The sequence below is a fragment of the Dicentrarchus labrax genome, unplaced genomic scaffold (genome assembly GCF_905237075.1).
Source record: "Dicentrarchus labrax unplaced genomic scaffold, dlabrax2021, whole genome shotgun sequence".
Classification (NCBI taxonomy): Eukaryota; Metazoa; Chordata; class Actinopteri; family Moronidae; genus Dicentrarchus; species Dicentrarchus labrax.
Genome location: NW_026136703.1, coordinates 8565445 through 8584380, shown reverse-complemented (window position 1 = coordinate 8584380; position 18936 = coordinate 8565445). Strand labels below are relative to the sequence as shown.

Sequence of the window (18936 nt, the reverse complement as noted above, 5' to 3'; positions counted from 1 at the left end):
TTATTACGGATTACTTACCCTCTGGCCAAATAAAACTGAATATGTTTGTTTTATTAAAGGAGTTGTTTATTTCTAAGTAATGGCCGTTAATGTGAGCTGATTTTACAGTGTTGTGGTGATTTTGGTTATGGGGATGTTGGTTGCTTGTGGTTGTATGTATCAGTGGTCCTCACCTTGTGTGGTGCCGAGGTGGGTTTGGTGGATGGGGCGGGGATTATTGTTCACTGGGCCTATTCGCATACTCCGCTGGTAGCGCTCGATCTCAGACAGTCTGTCCGAGAACTGCATCTTCTGGGGGTCTTCCATCTTCACTCTGTGCCCTGAAAACAGCGACATGAGGAGGACGGGTAAGAGAAAAATCAAGGGCTTGCCAATTTACCACCTACACAACCAGGAAAATGGCACTTTATATTTCCAGAATTGTACAAAAATAGCAACAACAATAACAAGAGTCCTGTTGGAAAACCTTTCGTTCTCCTAAATTTCTTAATGGAGCCGGGCAGTTTGACATGCCTTGGCAAAAAACTTCTCTTTGCCTGTCTAAGCTATAATTAGTGTAAAATTGACTTGGACTGTGAAGACCATCAATATCCTCCACTCACACAGGAGGAAGTTATATAAGGGGGGAGAAAGACACTGTCACCATGTTTTCAGCTTCCAGATACAAAAATATTATTTGAATGTTAGCAGACCTTGAAATACATTGGCTAGACACTACTGTAAGTGTTACTCAAGCTGCACCTGCTGCCGCGTCATCAGCAGATAACACAGATAACGACAGTGGTTGAAAATGATTGCTTTAGGAATGCTGTTTTCCCTGAACCTGCAGTCTAATAAATAAAAAAAACTATTACTTGTTACATTAGGCATTTCTATGAACTGATGAAATTAAGTTGTCTTTTCTTACCATGCTTAAAAAATAAGGAGTAGATCTACCCCCAGCTACAACCCTTCTCACAAACACCCACACACACATTCAGGTCTGACTGACACAGCACTTAGTCAGAAGGAAACACCCAGACAAGACTACCAGACCATATAGTCATCAGTTTTAAACATAACGGATAGAAAAAAGAAAGAGAAAGACTGAAAGAGGGCTTTTTTAGGTGTGTATGTATGTGCGTGTGTGTGGGCGGGCGGGCGGGCAGGCGGGAGGTGAGAATTTACTCTGGGTAAGTGAAGCGTATCTGCTGCATCTCTTTTATCCAGATCCGGAAAACTAACCAACACACTTAGTGCCCTTATCACTTTGGTGTCCCGTTCAGGGAGATGGTAAGAAAAAAAAACTCTGATCATGCCTTTTATGTAGACACACACATGTACGCAGACATGTACCAATACGCATGTTCACACACACATGTGCACACACTCTACATGTGAACACACCTTAAATGTCAGACGTGAGTGCGGATGAGGGCTATGCCTCTAATGGGAGGAAGAGATTTTAATGTAACTATCAATGCACCAAAACTGTGTGTGAACTAGCATGTATACATTCTGTGGTTTTCTCCCTGGCATCTCTACAGAGTAGCCTAATGTGAAGTAATGGCTGGATTTGAATATTTTATCACTATATAAAGGGGGCAAGGCAGACGGACCAATATGGATTTTGCCCGTCCTTTCTCTCCACTGACCCATGGGCAATATATCTTCCCTCAGAGGCTGACCCATGGGTAAAGTTTCCTCTCGTTTACCGCTCTGTCCATTTGTTTGTGCCCACCACCTCCCCTCCATCCTCTCTTTACGAACTATATAGAAATATCTAACACTGACGGCCCCCAACACACATGCATACAGATACACAAAGGGTACGCGGGCGCGCACTGATACAATGTCTGAACACAGGTAGGCACTGAAATCAAAATCTCTCCTGTCCAAATTCAAAGTGCAGCACAGAATGCTGTTTTATTCACACCCACTGATCAACAGTTACGTTGCACTTTACGTGTGTGAGGAAGAAAAAGAGTCAGTCATGACTAATGTGTCTGAGCAGAGACAGCAGTTCTGTTGCTGCTCTCCAGATGTTTGTTTTCCAGAGCATTAGGACGTTGGACGCCAAAGGAAAGGAACAGTGTGTGTGTGTGTGTGTGTGTGTGTGTGTGTGTGTGTGTGGATTCCACTCGCCGGCTCACCAGTTTGCTCCGTGCCGTTACTCAGGAACATATCCTGGGCGGACAAACACCGACACACTAACTCTGTGATATCTTTTTTATTCACACTCACATGTGGGCCACTCTGCCATCTCTTTAAACTATGATGGAAGGAATGAAGGCCTGCATACTCACTCTCTCTTTCTCTCTCTCCTTCACACACACACACACACACACACACACACACACACACACACACACACACACACACACACACACACACAACAAACACACACAGCGCCAGGTCCAGGCTCCATCACCCACATAGACACTGTGGCTACTGTCTGTTCCAGGCCAGAGCAGGGGCGGCCAGGGGAAGCAGCCCTCCAAATATAGCCCCTATATGTGTCCTTGTGTAGTTATTAAGAGATTTACACCACCTCAAACGGCTGAGGTCAGGGAAATGATACATCCCACTGCTCTCTGGTTGGAAAAAAAGACAGACAGCAGCGGGAAAAAAATGATAATTGGTCAGTTTTTCTGTGGCCAATGGTGGTCTAAGATGAATTGACTGGCTCTTTAGGGATGAAAGTGATCATTCAGCTGCCCGCAAACACACACATACACACACACATACACACACACAAACACACACACACACACACACACACACACAGACACAGGCTTGAGCACTAGTTGTGGATCCCGTGTCCCCATTCCAGTTGGCATAGACACACTGCGTTTGGTGACAAACTGTTTCAGAGCTTCCAGTAGGGGGTTTAGTGGGCTGCGAGACGGTGATTTTTGGGAGAGTGGAGGCTTCATTAAAACCAGGCCTTGAGCTCATTAACCCGGGGCCCACAGTTGCTGTTAACCACTAATCAACGGGGAGGCGACTTGAAACTTTCTTTTTCCCCATCTCCTCTGTTTTTCTCTCTGCCATTGTCTCTTGGATGCTTATAAAAACCGAGTTTTTCATAAAAATAATGTATACTTTATTTGATTTAAAGTGATTCTAAAAAATAAATCGTGTGTCTGTATTTCTCCGCATTGACTCTTGTTGAAAGAAAGCAGCGTTATTCAGTGTAGAAAAGTTTTTATGACTAAATCTAAATCATTACAGTGTCTGCAAAAGAGCACCAGAGAAACTTGGCCTGTATCTTCCAGTTAAACCTTGTGTTAACGCGCTCTTTGGCCAGTTGACCCTGCCTTTAGCCACAGTGTGTCTGCTCCGACCGCCAACATTTGACTTCTACTCTGCAAGTCCGGGGGCCAGAGGGGTGCCGGCGCTCCATGTCGGCCCCATTTCAGAGGGGTTTCTGTGGTCGGATGAATATTTAATGTGTCAGGGTGCACTTAGGAGAGAATGCCTTTGTTTTTCTCTCTATGATATCATAACCACAAGATAGAGCTGGGAGATGGGGGCCAATGCACACATGAGGCCTAAACAGCAGCGCTCAATACGCTCCAAGAGCCGAAATGGATGCTAAAGGTTGTAGATTTACTAGCCTCCTCTCAGAGTAGCGGTCGCATCATCTGAAAGCATTATGGAAGTCTATGAAGAACAAATAAAATGCTTGATATAAAATGTCTGGTATTAACGATGTACTGAAGGGCGATGGCTGTGTTTTGAAGAAATGGGTGTGCCGTTCTCAGCCATGCTTAGTTTTGTGTGTGTGTGTCTTTTTATTTCCTGACAGTGTCATATCTTCGCTGCAGAATAACTTGAGATGTTGCTGTGCCTTTGTGCCCTGGTGCTTTGAAGCGTATGGAGACAGGTTTGAGTGTTAAGTGACGTGAAAAGTGTGAAGTTATTTTTCATGAGGTTGCACCCAGCGCTCTAAGACCAGACCACATGAACTACAAACTCCTCCAGACTTTTGCCCAGCCTTGCCTCCATAAAGCCTGTATCAGCTCAACACAGAGACAGTGTTTGCTCAGTGAGGTGACAGCCAGGCCTTAAACACCAACGCCACAGCTGAATGATCACCCAATACGACCTGTTTCCTTGTGTCACCCCCCACTTTTTCTCTACTTCTCCTCTCTTTCTCTCTGCCTGTTTGTCTCTGTCTCCATTGAAAGAAAGAAACATATGTTCCCGTCCAAAGGGAGACACATTAAACACAAGCTCTTTTTAGTAAAGGGCTGGGTGCTTTTTCAGGGGCAAAGTGAAACTCTATCTGGACGGCAAAGGGCAATACGTGCTTTGGCCTTGGCCCAAGTCTGCACTGAATATATTTGAAGTGTAAATATTTGTATTCGACGTATAAATGGACTTGATAGGCCCCTGATAACAAACTAGAATTGATTTGGAGAGCAGGTATCACACTGAAAACTATGTCTGGACTGTAAAGTCTATGTAAGTATGCTATAGGATTACATACAAAAATGTCTAGGCAGTGTAAGAAGCATTTGTAATTCCAATATGAAGGCTACTGTGATAGCAGCTGATATTTTTCTCTCGGTTATAACATGTTTGAATTAACTTCCTTTTTGTGTTGATGAGTCAAGTCAAAAATACCACAACTTAAAATGCGTCTAGCTTTCCTTTTACGCAAGGTAAGCCCATGCTCTATGCGTTAATGTGGTGAAAGTGAACCCAAGAGCAGCATCCTTATCTCTTTTGAAACCCTACAGTGAGATGTGGGGCGACAGTTGAACATATGTTGCAGCGAGGCCTACTTGCCTTCGAGCACACTTCCGTTTGCCCTCAACAGACACTGGGGACGTTTCAACATCTGTTGAGCAAAAGTCTTGTACACCTGTCTTCCTCTTCCTCCTCTCTAGCAGACCTGAACCCTCTACATTTTCGTTCCCACCATGCTTCTTTCTGCCGCTGTTTTTTATACTTCCCTTTTCATTCTATTACTGGCATCATAGCGCAGCTCAAAAAGCATCTCTGCAGCAGTGTTTTTGGCACCGTGTTTCCCAAGGCCACCAATCACACAGTTGGGTATTTACAGTGGGACGAATCAAAGTTCTTGTTTTGAGGCTGACCCTGAAGGATGTGGGTTTTACCCTTGGCTGGTGATTGTGGCTGTCTCGTCTGGGCCTAAATGAGTCGATGCTAGCCACATGCAGACATTACACTACTTTACACTCATTTACATAACATTCACATGACACTTTCAGAATGAATGCATGACGTTTTACAACTATATCGTTATCATAGATTGAATATACAGACTATTTATTTCTTGGGACATAAACTAAATGTGAGTTAAAGTCTCTGTGTTAAATGGCAGCACTGAATACAGCGGCAAAAGGGGGTTTTGTGAAAACATTCAGCTTTCAGGAGGAGGTCAGCAAACGTTTTGGCAGGCTTATACGTGTAGTTCACCCTCTCTGACCACAGCTGGGAGATCGTCTGGTCCCTCAGGCAGATGCATCTGTCTCTCTGGGGACATCAGCAGTGTGAAAATCCCCCTCGCAGGCCTGAAAACAAGCTGCTCACAGCGGAAGTTGCTACATGAGACTGTTTGAGCAAAGAGCGCAGCCTTCCTTTTCTGATAAGGGGATAAAACTCTTTGCGTGTGTGTGTGAGAGAGTGTATGTGTGAGTGTGTGTGTGGAACAGAAGCAGTGCTACACAAGGACAGCCCTACAGCGAGGCAGGTTGAGGCAGGCATAGAGAGTGAAGGGGTAACAAAATAAGGCCCAATGCACCCGGATTCTCTAACAATACAACGAGGCCCGTAGCACATTGAGAGCAATCATCCCTCTTTTGTCCTACCATTCCATACTATTTGTATGTGTGTGTGTGTGTGTGTGTGTGTGTGTGTGTGTGTGTGTGTGTGTGTGTGTGTGTGTGTGTCTTCTACTCTTGATTTTAGGTGTGTTGGGGTTGATAGCAGGCCTGTTTTTCAGGCCTTTTTGGCTGTGTGCCTGCTTACTTCATAGATTCCCCAGTGCTGCTGCTGCTGCTGCTCTGGCCTAGTCGAGCACAGAAGACCTATTTGGCTCCGGTGACAGATCATATTAAAGCAATAAGCTGCTTTGAGTGTGTTATTTTAGCTTTAATGGTGAATGGGGTTGTTGTTGCGTGTCTGTGTGCGCATGTTTGCGTGTACGTGGTAGTCAGGTTGTTCTAAGCAGCGAGGTACTGGGGGAAAGGTGGGGGCCTCGCAAGGCTGTGGGAAAGGAAAGCAAGCTGCCGCACAGGCAGATGTGTCAAACGGCTTTGCGTTCACACCTCCGTGCATACTAGGTCACACACAATAATGTGCAACAAGCATGCATTTGCCCCTAAACACGCACATGCACACACAAACACCGTTCCACAGAATGACAATTGATATTCCAGGTGGGTCAAAGTAAATGTGTGAAATGTGAAATGTGTGAATTTTCCACTGTGTAGGCATGCACGTATTTCACTTTCAGTACTTTCTCTGAGGTTATCACGTTAGTGGACTGCTGCAGTAGTGTTAAGGTTACAGAGATTGACCTCTCCTTTTCTGTGATGTTTCCAGCCTATTTTGAAGAGCCAAGGCTTCCCTCCGTGTTTACCCAGAGGATTACAACCTTTCTCCACCCTGGAAGCAAAAGAAAGATCTTGCTACACCTATTATTTGCTCACTGTTCCTAACCATTAAGACCTGAAGAAATAAATATCCAAAAACCGCAGGGTGGTGGTACACAGCGTCTTTTCCAGTAACCAGCAGGTGCCTTCTTCCCACAAACCGCCCCCCGCTCCACCCCCATCCCCACTGCCCCAACACAGAAAACGGTTTATTGTCATAATGCAGCGGGGGAGAAAATATTCCTCCACTCATGGGCCATTTATTTTTCTAAATGCAGAACGGAACTTTTATTGAATTACGGCTGAAAGGTCGTAATGGCTCCCTCCTGTATGGGTCAGTGTAAATAAGGAAGAGTGAGCACACACAGAGTGGGCATTTTACTTCCCTTCATAGGTAGGTAAACAGGAAAGACGCTTGGCTGGTGAGTTTAGAGGGGAGTGTGTAGGGAGTAGGTAGAGAGACAGAGGGGGAGAGAGAGAGCTGAGTAGCGACGTTCGCCGAGCTTGTCAGTGATTCTGAGAAAATGTCTTCTACTCACATCATCAAAGTGAATTAAAAGCGTTGTCTGGGGCCGCTGTAAATAATCCTGTAGTTCCTAGTATGTTCTGCTGTTCTATCTGGCGTCAGCAAATATGGGGTGGAAATTTTTGTCTGAGTGGAAAAAAAAGGGCATTTCACCCCGAGGCTATTGTGTGTGTCTCTGACAGTCATCAACTGGCCCGAGGAGGCGGCATCGCGCTGTTTGAAAATGTTAAACAATGTTCTTCTTTTTTCCTGTTTTTAGCAGAAACTTGTGCATTGACGCTGCAGCAACACGCTGAAGAGCAAACAGAGGCAATGAGGGGGGAAGAGAAGAAAAGTGCCAGTAATAGACTAATGGGTATATTTTCTTTGTTTATATCTCAGTTTTGTTGAGGTATTTAGACTAATTAGCTCCGCTTTCACAGGAAAGCCTAAGTACAAAAGCCTAAGTAGGATTACCAGCAGCTGTGTGCGTGTGTGTGTGTGTGTGTGTGTGTGTGTGTGTGTGTGTGTGTGTGTGTGTGTGTGTAGCCCTCAAAGGGAGTTGGCCTCAAAGCTTCTAGATGTGGTTAAGGTGGCAACAGTGGTCAAAGAGCTTCCATCTCAGTCCTTTATTTACTCTCCCACAACAACATTTGATTATATTACAGATGCTTTCATGTCTGTCCAATCACGGTTTAATGACTCTGACAGCAACAGTGCTGCTTTCATTCATATCTAACTTAAAAACACATAAAAATGTCTTACAGAATAATTAACACTGGAGTGTGATTGGCTGTCTCTAATACGTAGACATCCTGCATGACTACTGGAGGAAACTGTCTCATGCGCCACCCATCACAAGCCTCAGACCTCAGAATGTGGTGAATGTTTTGTCCCATCACACAAGTTCCTCCTCTGAAATCAGTCCAAACCTATTCAATATGCACAGCTGCATTCCAGTAGATTTATCAGTTGGCCAATATTTGCTCTACTTCTAATCACTGAGGCCAAGTATGACGCGTCTGGAATGACCCCAGGGAAGAGGAACGCCGCAGTCGACGGCCTCCAGTCAGGGCAGACGCCACAGAGTGTTATTTCTCTGAAGAAGTCATAAAATCCTCTTTTTATCTGTTCCCATCTGTCTGTCAGTGGTATTGAGGCAAACTATCTTCTCTACCAAATCATAAATTAGGTGGTCATGAGTTTGATTGTAGAGGCTATTTGTCTGTGTGTGTGATTGTGTCGGCCACTATGTCTCCAGGTTATACATCTGGGATGGTGAGCCATTAGCAGTCAGGAAAGCACCCAGCATCAGACATGCCACTGTTTTTCCCCTCCCCTGGCACTGATACACCTGTAGGCCTTTCTTTCAAAGACACCCATCTCCATTTTCAAACATCAAAGTTGCCTTTGAGAGAGCAATTCGCAGTGAGGGCGAGCCTTTCATGTGATTTGTGGAGCATGGGCGTGGCCCGTGGGGGCCGACTTAAAGAGATGGACACACCTGGCAGGTGCATGAACTGAGCACACGCAAATGCATACGCAACAACACACATGCTATCTTTTTGTTGACTTTGGAGAGAGACTGCAATATCACAGGAAAAATAACACAGCAAATGTCATTGTTTGTCTATTTGCATACTTTGTACAGTCTGTGTGCCAAATGCAAATAGAATCAACCCGCCAACTCCAACATGCACCCCCGCCACCCCAACTCCCCCCCCCCACACCCGCCATTCTCCTCCTGGAGCTGTGTGAACACACCCAGCCAAGTAAACAGAGGCAACAAAACACGACAGCACTTGTGGATGTGTGGGCCTGTGGGTGGGAAGGTGCATGAGCCCTATCTGAACATATGCAGGTATTGCATGTACACTGTGTATAATAGTGTTAGCGGTTACGGTGTATTCATGTGTATCATTTTCAAGTCTCATCATACAAATTGCCACTTTGACCTCACTGAGGCACCGTACAACGGGCTTCCATATCCTCAACATTCAACTGTCAACTGTGTCTCCTTTCTGTTTCTGTAACCTGCTCAACCCACAGACCTCTGGCTGGGAACAAAAAAGGGACTAAAATTTTGAGTAAATAATAAATGTCTACTAGAATCAAGTTAAACTTAATTCTGAGTTTTTTTAAAAAGTGCTTTCTGATTGTTCAGACTCAACTGTAGAATTGTTCCTTTTAACTTCAGCGTCCCACACACTTGACCTTTGAGGGTTTTCACACGCAGATAGCAGCTCAGCTGTCCTCAGATATTCACAGAAATTGATTTTTTTTAAAACCTCAATTTCAAAATAATTACCCATTCTCATTTTTTTCCTGTATCTTCAGATCTTTTCCGCATTACTAAATGATAAATGATGATCACGTCACAACACTTTGAAAGTGAAAATATATATATATTTTTTTACATGTTCACACATTCAAATGCTTCAGGCTCTAAAAAGAAGACACACACTCAACCCCCCACAATGTGAAAAATTATTTCTGAACTTCATTTCACAAGCTCAAAATATGTCCGACCCATTTTTGACTTAGCCTGCTCTGTGGTGAAAATAAGCCGCTGATGTCATATATAAGTGAGGGAGTGAGAACAGCACCAAAAATATAGTTGTGGGATTCATTGGTGAGAATGATCCTGCAGGGTGCATTATGCGTGCCATCAGGGGTGCAGAGGCATGATAGCAGCGACAGGGAGGCTCTCCACACTTACATCATCTGCTTTCCTTTTTTTGCATTTCTGTCTTTTTTAGCTCAGAATGCTCTCTCTTGTTGTTGGATGTGTTTGACCTGATGTTAAAGCTGACGTGCGGGGAGAGTTTTCAGCTGCAACAGTTGCGCTTCCAGTTTTTTGTCAGCAGAAGTTTGATAATATAGTATGACAGATAGATCATGGGGGGGGGGTTTGATGACGAATGCCGGATATGTGATGAGGAAATCAGCAGCAAGGGAGAGAAAAATACTTAGTTGAACGTTTGGCCTACTTTCTGTTCAGGGACAGAATGCTGTCTGTGTGTGTTTATATCCATTTATGTGAAAATAGACTAGTGTACACATTTGTACCCATGTGTGTGTCTACACACTTACTGCTGCTAAGTGTTTTCAGAAGGTATGGTGTTCTTTGTTACTCTGCCGCAGGCAAGGCACCGCTGCAGTCCTGTCCGTCAGGTTCTCCTGACTGGGATCAGTAAACATTAATAAAACCTCCTCCCCGTCTGTGCCAACTCCTGCCGTGGCTCGGCCGGCAGCCATGCAAATGCAGGCCCTACGCAAACAGCCTGTAAAGCCATGTGCAGGCCGGGCCCCGCAGCCTGCCAGCCTGCGGACAGGTGAGCACAGCGTGGCCAAGTCTGGCTTCAGGCTGTCTGCACTCTATGAATGATAAAGCTGAGATGTACAGGCAACTTTGTGCGGCATTGATGAAAACTGTGATCAAAGCAGTGTTGGAATATATAGCTGTCTCTGACGATGAGATTTGTAATGAAAAAATGCTTAGTTTTATGCGTTGGCAAAAGCGCCTCTCTGCTTTGGCTCTGAACGTCGTACGGCCGATATAATGTGCTGCCTTGCGGTTTGAGAAGAATCTGATTATTTTTATGGCCCTAATAATGTCTGAATGGTAGTGTGTGTGTTCCTGTGCTTTGCCTGTGCCGGGGCATGACTGACATTATACTCCTAGAATGTGCTTCTTGTTTAAATATGAGAGGTCCTTTATCTCATTTTGCAAGTGATTTCTATTTTGAGGCTCCGAGTCCTTCAATACTCTAAAGTGGACTGAAAACTCATCTCAGCCTCAGATCTGACAGCTCATTCAGTCCAATATAATGAACAATATAAATGTGCTGTGTTTCGAACTGCTTATTCTATTAACTGTGATCAGCTGTTTGGATTTCCTGGTTGATGCTGGATCTGTTTTCACTGCAGAGTAACTGGATGTATTATTCATATTTCAGATAAGCTTTGACTCAGTATTTCAGCCATTTTAACATTTGCACAAATCAAACAATCTCTGGGTGCAGGGGGTTAAGCTGAGGGAGGTTCTAGTTAGTAGCCTACATATAGAAATCATATTCGGATTATTTTTTTCAGCCTATGCAGAAGTTTATTTTCTGTCGTTCTGTGAATTCCCTCTCAGCACCGTGTAACAGAGTTTAATGGAGCCCTAAATTCCTCCTGCCCTATATTAAACTGTGTCACTTTATAGCACCCAGCGCCAGTGTAAAAGTAGCACGGCCACTCTGACGCCTCAGCTGAAGCCGTAACGTGTTGACAGACAGACAGGAGACGACCTTAATGTACACAGTTATTTCAAGCTGAGCCACTCGCAGATGTACACGAGAATGCATTTATGCACAGGCACACAAGTTCAGCTTTTTTTCCCCCTATTCACTAAAGACAATCAAATTGAAACCATCCACACACACACACACACACACACACACACACACACACACACACACACACACATACACAGAGTGTTTATTATTATCCAGTCCCTCCCTCCTTTGCAGTCACTGTTCTCTTTAATGCCTCTGCAAATAGTGTTCAGCCTGGCAGGTGGGGTGCTGATGCCCCCTCTCTCTGTGCCCCTCTGTGCCCTCTTTGCCAGCCATATCCCCCCCTCCCCTTTACGTGGCACTTGCTACCACTCTCTCTTCTCCTGCTGTGATCTGTTTTGACTGGGCTAAATCTACCCTGTCACAAATACCCCCCTCCACAGGCATGAGCATTAGCCACGGCTATCCGCCTGTTCAGAGACCTCTAGAACCATTATAAAGACAATCCCACCATAGGTAGATCATAAAATCCTACCCATCTCATCCCTTCCACCTTGAGCTCACCAAAAGAAATTCTGTGTGTGCATCAGCCCCCAGTCCCTGACTCATCTGAGTAACTCTACTTGCAAGCATCCCCCTCACACCAGCAGCATTAAACCACATGAGAATGTAGCTGCGGCTGAACAGTGGCGCTAACAGCTTTAGGGCACCGGGCCTCCCTGCCAGGGCTAACAGCGGCCGGAGTCTGCCCTGTGTTAAATCAACGAGCCACTTATGTGGTTGGTCAGGTACGGCCCCTCTGACCAGCACTGGGGAAGGTAGGGGTGAGGGGTGGGTGAGGAGATGGGAAGGAGGGGGGGTCGACTGAGCTGAGCCACCTGCGGCTTGGAGACTCACTCAGCTCCTCTTAGTGGTCTTGGGTTATGCCTTAATATGCTTTACAGTTTCCTCTGACTGGGCCCTTCCCTGTTCCCCTGCTGCACACACACACACACACACACACACACACAAAACCTGCGCTACTATACTTGCGAGGACAATGCACTGCCCTACATTCATTCTCTAGAGGCTTACCATAACCGCTGCATACCAAACCCCAACCTTAACCTAGTCTTAATTCCAATCTTAACCCCAAAACCAAGTCTTAACCCCAAAATAAGTCTAGTGAAAACCGAATTTTTGCACATGTGATCGTGTGAACAGACTTTTACATTCCACAATGTGATGAACACATTCTACACACTATCAGAAATGCTCACAGCGTTAGATTTTCATTATCTTCATATGACTCATGCAGTTGTTTTAGCATATAGAGATACTGACACCCACCACTTTCAGAACAAGGATTAGCTGCTTCTGACTGGGTGGCTCTGCAACATTCACACCACAATGCACTTCAGCAACAACAATAGTAGAGTTAGTGGGTGTGTGAATGTATGTATGTGTGCGTGTGTGTGTGTGTGTGTGTGTGTGTGTGTGTGTGTGTGTGTGTGTGTGTGTGCGCGTGTATGTACTCACTGCGTGGTTCCCGGGGTCCATCCACGGTGACTTTGATGGCACGGTGGTAGGTGGCCACTTGTGGCGGTCCGGTGAACACAGTGATGGTCAGAGTGAAGCTCTTTCCTGCAGCACAGCAACATGTCCATGAGATTTATGGAAGAACGTCATTTCACTTTATGAATGTCCTTTTTCGAGTTATCTGCAAACTATTTTTTCCTCTTGTTTGCAACAATACCTCACTTGTTCAACTTCAAATCATCACCGGCTTTTGTCCCAATGCAGCCTCTGAATTAAGGGGAAAAAAAGAGGCAGAGACCACCTCTTTTGATGGCCTGACTGCGTATGATTTAGATTATTGAGAGAATATGTTCCAGATTGTCCAAAAGGGCTTACAGCGATAGTTTATTGTTCAACAAGGCAGGATCTTGCTCCCATCTGCATCAAAGTCCGTGCAGAGGAAGGAAGGCTGCATCATGCAGCGGGTCCAGAGCTCGTCCCCGGCTCTGAGAAAGGCATCTCTTGTTAAAATGAGACAGCGTGGGAGGAAAGACGAAAAGGAAGAATCCTTGGGTGGGGTAATTGACTACAGAAATGAAAGGTATTTGACTACTTTTTAATTAGGAGACAAGACCCATTTCCCATTCATCAGATGACAGCTATTTTATCATTAAAAGGAAATATAAAAGGCAGACAGAAAGGAGCAGAAAAGGCTCTGAGAGGGATGAAAGAAATTCCTCCTTTAGTTGAATATTTTTGTGAACAATTATTATGTTTAGTTCAGGGTTTTTTGATTAGGTTTTGATTTCTTAAGCCTAGTAATAATGTTGCTCAACGGGCCCTTGCAATAACCACAACATCCTATCATGCCTGTTCATGTGTGATTTATTTAATTTTTTATATATCATTACAGAAATTAAACACAATACCCTTGATAAATATATGTATCAAGCTGTAAGCTTTTTGGTGGCGGGCATTGTTTGACAAATTGCCCCAGGACACGAATTGCGAGATGGTTTTTCATCCATCCCTCAGACTTACACCACGAGCATAATTATTTGTATTCCCTTGGATTAAGAAAATTATAGTCACGTCGCAACTGTTCACCGTGACGCAGGCCAGATGTTTCAGATGACACCCGTGGACGTCAGTTGGCAAAGTGTGGGCACTCGCCGTACCCATACCTAAATGATTCCAGATTTGCAGTTTTTTTAATCTTTGTAATAGAAAACAGAGATCAGGCCAAAATTGACAGACAAATATTTTAAACGCTATATTTTAATGGATCAGCGTTTCCTATGTGTGCGTCTGTGCAACATATTTGGTGAGCTAGACGTTTGATATTTTTTTCACATTTCAAAAATAATAACATGCTGTCAGTTGTCAGTCGTTACTCCTCTTAGACACAGAAATATGATCCATTATATTATTATAAGCGCGTTACCAAATGTTGCTGCAAATGGCATTACAAGCAGCCTTCTCTCAGTGTGTGTGTGTGTGTGTGTGTGTGTGTGTGTGTGTGTGTGTGTGTGTGTGTGTGTGTGTGTGCAGGCCTGCGTGCTTGCGTGTGTATGTGTGTGTGTGTGTGTGTGTGTGTGTGTGTGTGTATGTGTGTGTATATGTGTGTGTATATGTGTGTGTGTTTGCGGGCAGCGAGAGAGAGAGAGAAAGAGAGAATTTCAGCTCACCTCGTCCGCTCCTGCCCACGAAGCGCAGGTCGTTGAAGCGGGCCACCTGGTTCTTCATCACGGCGGAGGCGTTCCTCAGCTCGGCCGAGTAGTTCTCGTCGTTCCCGGCCATCACGGTGACCAGAGTCCCGTCGGGGACATCACCGAGAGCCACGACCTGCACAGTAGAAAGCCGGTGGTCAAATGTAGGCTACACACTGCGCGCGTAAAACCGCATCCGGATCCCATAATATTAAACAGGAATATCTCTACAATTTCACCAGCATGTCAACAATGAACTATTACATAAATCGCATAGCTGGGAGATTTTATTAAGTAGACACCGCCTAATGTAGACTAATGACATTTAAATATAAATTATAACATTTGCGTTCATTACCTACTCTATTAATGTTATTTATTTTCCTTCAAATACACGCGCAAGGCTTAATATTGACACAAGAAACAAATATTTATCTAGGCCTATAAAGCATCAAAATGATATAAATACAGAAAAATACAATAATAAAATATTTTAGATCAGATCTATGTGCTCAGACTAATTGTAATTTCAGACCTCTTAGCAACAATTTCTGACAGTTTCCCGATTTAGGTTGTTATTGTTCTGGATGGTGCCGTTTATAGCCGATAAAAGCAGAGCTTATCTGTGCTTTTTAATAATTTAATATCCTGCACATAGGGCAAAATGCGAATACCAAAAAGCAAAGCTTCCCGAGACAACTCTTATTTATAAATACAATTAAAATACTTCGTTAAATTGTATCTGGTTTATCTTATGTCAGTTTTTAAAGTATTTTCTCGTGCATTACCCACAGTTAGAAAACCACAGTGTGCGTCTTTGAAATTATAATAATTAATCATATAATGTTATATAATAAAATAAATGATAATCAGAGGCCATGTGTCTTGCCTTGAAAGCCACGGGGAGCGTCTTGTTGCACCTCCAGTGAGACGGGAGGACGGAGCAGAGGAAGTTGGGGCTGTCGGTCCGGACCAGCTCGCCGGCGTGGTCCGCCAGGACGTCCACCACGTTCCTGGTGTCCGATCTTGACCTGAGGGGCCCCGGGGTGGCCATGGCCCCGTTACCGTCTCCAATCTTACTGCAGGGGAAGGACGTGGAGGGCGGCGTGAACCGTCTGGTGGTGGGCGGCTCTACGGGAATATGCATCACAACAGCTTGGGTCAGTGCCACCTGACTGAGTTGTATCAGAAGAGCAGGACTCTTTGGGAGAAAAACAGTTTTTAGTCTCTATTCCTCCCGACGCCGACGGTCTCAGGGGTCCACCGTGTGAGCGCAAAGGATGGAGGCGAGAGCGCAATACAAGTCTGAGTGAACAGAGCCTCGCTACCTTAAACTGAAAGTATAAACTCTGATTACTGTGAGCTAGATCATCTGCACAGGATGTGTCAGCCGCAGGAACATCAGAGTTTCTTTGTTTTTCACTAACTTTAAAGAAAAGCGCACAAAGTCTCTCACGGTGCTGAACCCGGGTTAAATCGGTGCTCTTAACTGTCACACACTTGATGGACAGTTTCGACGGCGTGTACACGATATATCAACACCACAAACTACTTCAGCTTTCACTCTCGAATCAGTCAATGCCAGTCCCCTATGTAATTTATTGCCGATCAGTGACAATCTGTTGCTCGGGTAATCCAGCCGTGATGCAAAAAGTTTAGACCGTCCAGCTGACTGGCTTTCTCGGATTAAGTTTTTTTAAAACTGATCTCGACCAAACAGCCAAAGTTTTGCCAGACGCCTCTTACGATCTCTCATCAAACTCCGCTGGAAAATAACCTAAATTTCTCAAAACCGAATATCTACAGTCGAGCTGAAGTTGAAGTGCATCAGTGTCCTTTTCGTGCGTAAAAGTTTCTTCCAACTTTATCCTCGTTGGATCTTCCCCACAAAAAAAGCAACCTTATTCTGGTACAAGAGGAGCTGTCCCGTCGCTCCTGTTGACTTTCCTTTAAAGTTATCCTTTGGCGCAGGGTTATAGGGCGCAAGAAGGAGCCGTGAGGCTGAACGGACTGCAGAGTGCCGCGATATTATTTTACCCGAGTCATTTTAGCGTTTTGTGGTTGGGAGTGTGGAGATGAGTTCCACCAATGAATCTGCTGGGTTGGGCTTTTACCAGACCAATCAAACTCCCCGGTGCTCCTCCAGCTCTGTGCTGTTGTTACACACGAACTGAATTATTGATTCATATCTGTGCTTTTCTCTCTGTTTGTGTTTTTATACAGCAAATAGACACACGTTAACATGATACAGAGAGGCAGTGTGAGTTTAAAGGATTTTTTTGAAGAGGGGACATATGGTTTGCACACAATTGTATGAAAAATGAATTATTTGGACATACATTGCTTTTAAATGATAGCCAGTAAAAAAAAAGCACCGTTGACATTAGATACAGAAACTCTATAAATGTATAAGATATTAAATGTGAGGATTTTAAACATGTAAAATAACAGATTCTAGTTTAATGCAAAGCGGTCTATGTTGTTAAGAATTATTAGAGGGAGCCTGTTTAATTAGATAATACATACACTAAAAGATGTGCACCTTTATCCCCGTCCCATGGGTTTGTCACAGCACCTTCACTACTGGAGCTGGTAATCATTTATCTAAAGACGGATTTAGTGTGCAGAGGTCTGTGGTTTTACTCTCATTTATTCATTTTGAAAAACCCCATTATGTCTGGCAGCTTCACACCTCCTCTCCAGGTAAATAACATTTTCATAAAGTGAAATTATAGGTGTAGGACAGATCCCTATCACTTTAATTGACTGAACTGAATTAATAATAGAATTAAAGCAAACATGCAAATGTGTATCTTCCACATCAAACGACCTAACAGAGTAATCAGTGTGTGTGCCAGAGGCTGAATTCATTAGAAACCTGAAATGTTGAGGCTTTCATCAAATGACGGCGCACCCTGCAAACCCTCCGCCATGCTGCTTTCTGACACTAGTTGGCGCATTTGCCTTTTCAATCGCTGTCAGCTCAGACAGTCTGAGGCAGACATTTCACATCTGCAGAGAAAAGGAAACTTTTATCTGTGCTGTGAAATACTCGCAAATCTGAATGATTTTCGACTCAAGACAAATCAGTTCAACGAATTCCATTTGTGAGTGTTTTTCTGTCTTTAAAAAAAACCCGGTGACTTTTTTCCCCCCACATCTACATTTGAGTTTTAGCCTGAATCACAATAATCCTTATTAACGTTTAGACATTAAATCATTATAAAATCACTGAAGTTTATTCGTTTAATAACCGCACACTGAAGCCATGTGACGGGTAAGAGTAAAAATTTCCGTCTCTAAATACAACACTTAGAGAATTCATTGGTTCATTGTTGGGTGTATTTGACTGTAAATGCATGACCTAACTCTCAAACATCGCTTAAAATACTGTTTATAAGTGTCTGTGAGCACTGACAGAGTTTCATATTGATTAGGATAGAAACATTATTCTGAAAGATTTTGCGACTTGGCTGGTACAGAAATTAATTTATAAATTCCTGCTTTGATTAAAAAAATATAAATGGCTCATTTTAAAACAACTAATGATTTAAATTCAAATATGCACACAGGAAATTGTCGGTAAAAGAAATATTGAACAAGTCATTTGGATTTTCTTTGAAGCGCATTTTAAAACGAATTCAGTCAGTCGATGTTTGATTCTAATATAACACATTTTATTTTGTCTGTGAGCGCGCCTCTGCGTGTGTGTGTGTGTGTGTGTGTGTGTGTGTGTGTGTGGTGACGGTTTTAAAGTTGTTTACTTGCATGAGAATAAATTAAATGCAGTTAAGTGGCGTGAGGAGTCATCGGAGTGGCTTCAGATTTTCCCTTAATTTCCGACATCACACTAAATCAGAGCCAAAGTCAGAGAGAGAGAGAGAGATGCGGAGCAAAGATTGAAGAAGTTAAAAACAAAAAAACCAGACAAATCCTAATTACATAAATGTGCAAATAACGCTGGGGTATTAGAGGTTATTTTCACAATTGCTGTTGTGTGGGAACAAAACTCGTCCCAAACCCCACACTATCAGTGGTGGAGTGTCAATTCAGCATGCACTGACACTCATAGGGAAAGTAGAAAAATAAATCTATATACAGTTCCTGCATCTGAATGATCTGCTCTGAGAAAGTGTTGCTAAACATTAGTTCTATAAATCAAACCCACATAAAACATCTCTCTATGCCTCTCTAATCATTTTCTAATTTTCATTCATTTGTTTATATTTATGATTTTGCCTCCTTTGTTTGTGGGTGCTTATATTGGTAATCTAGGACAGTGGTTCAGTGGGGTGTGGTGACTCAAAGGGGGGTTACCAACCAAATAAAAAAAA

At 43.7% G+C, this 18936-nt stretch overlaps 1 protein-coding gene across 3 annotated transcripts in view; it reads right to left on the bottom strand.

The window, feature by feature from the left end:
• The window catches only part of runx3 (RUNX family transcription factor 3), a 49265-nt gene that overhangs the window by 13996 nt on the left and 16333 nt on the right, over positions 1–18936 (bottom strand). For 2 of the 3 annotated variants that reach the window (XM_051386100.1, XM_051386091.1), the window contains exons 3-6: positions 15492–15733; positions 14582–14738; positions 12915–13019; positions 174–320 (exon numbers count right to left, since the gene is read on the bottom strand). In XM_051386100.1, the coding sequence (XP_051242060.1) occupies positions 174–320; positions 12915–13019; positions 14582–14738; positions 15492–15733 (651 nt within the window). The remainder of the gene's footprint in view (positions 1–173; positions 321–12914; positions 13020–14581; positions 14739–15491; positions 15734–18936) is intronic. The other variant, XM_051386109.1, reaches the window with a different exon arrangement.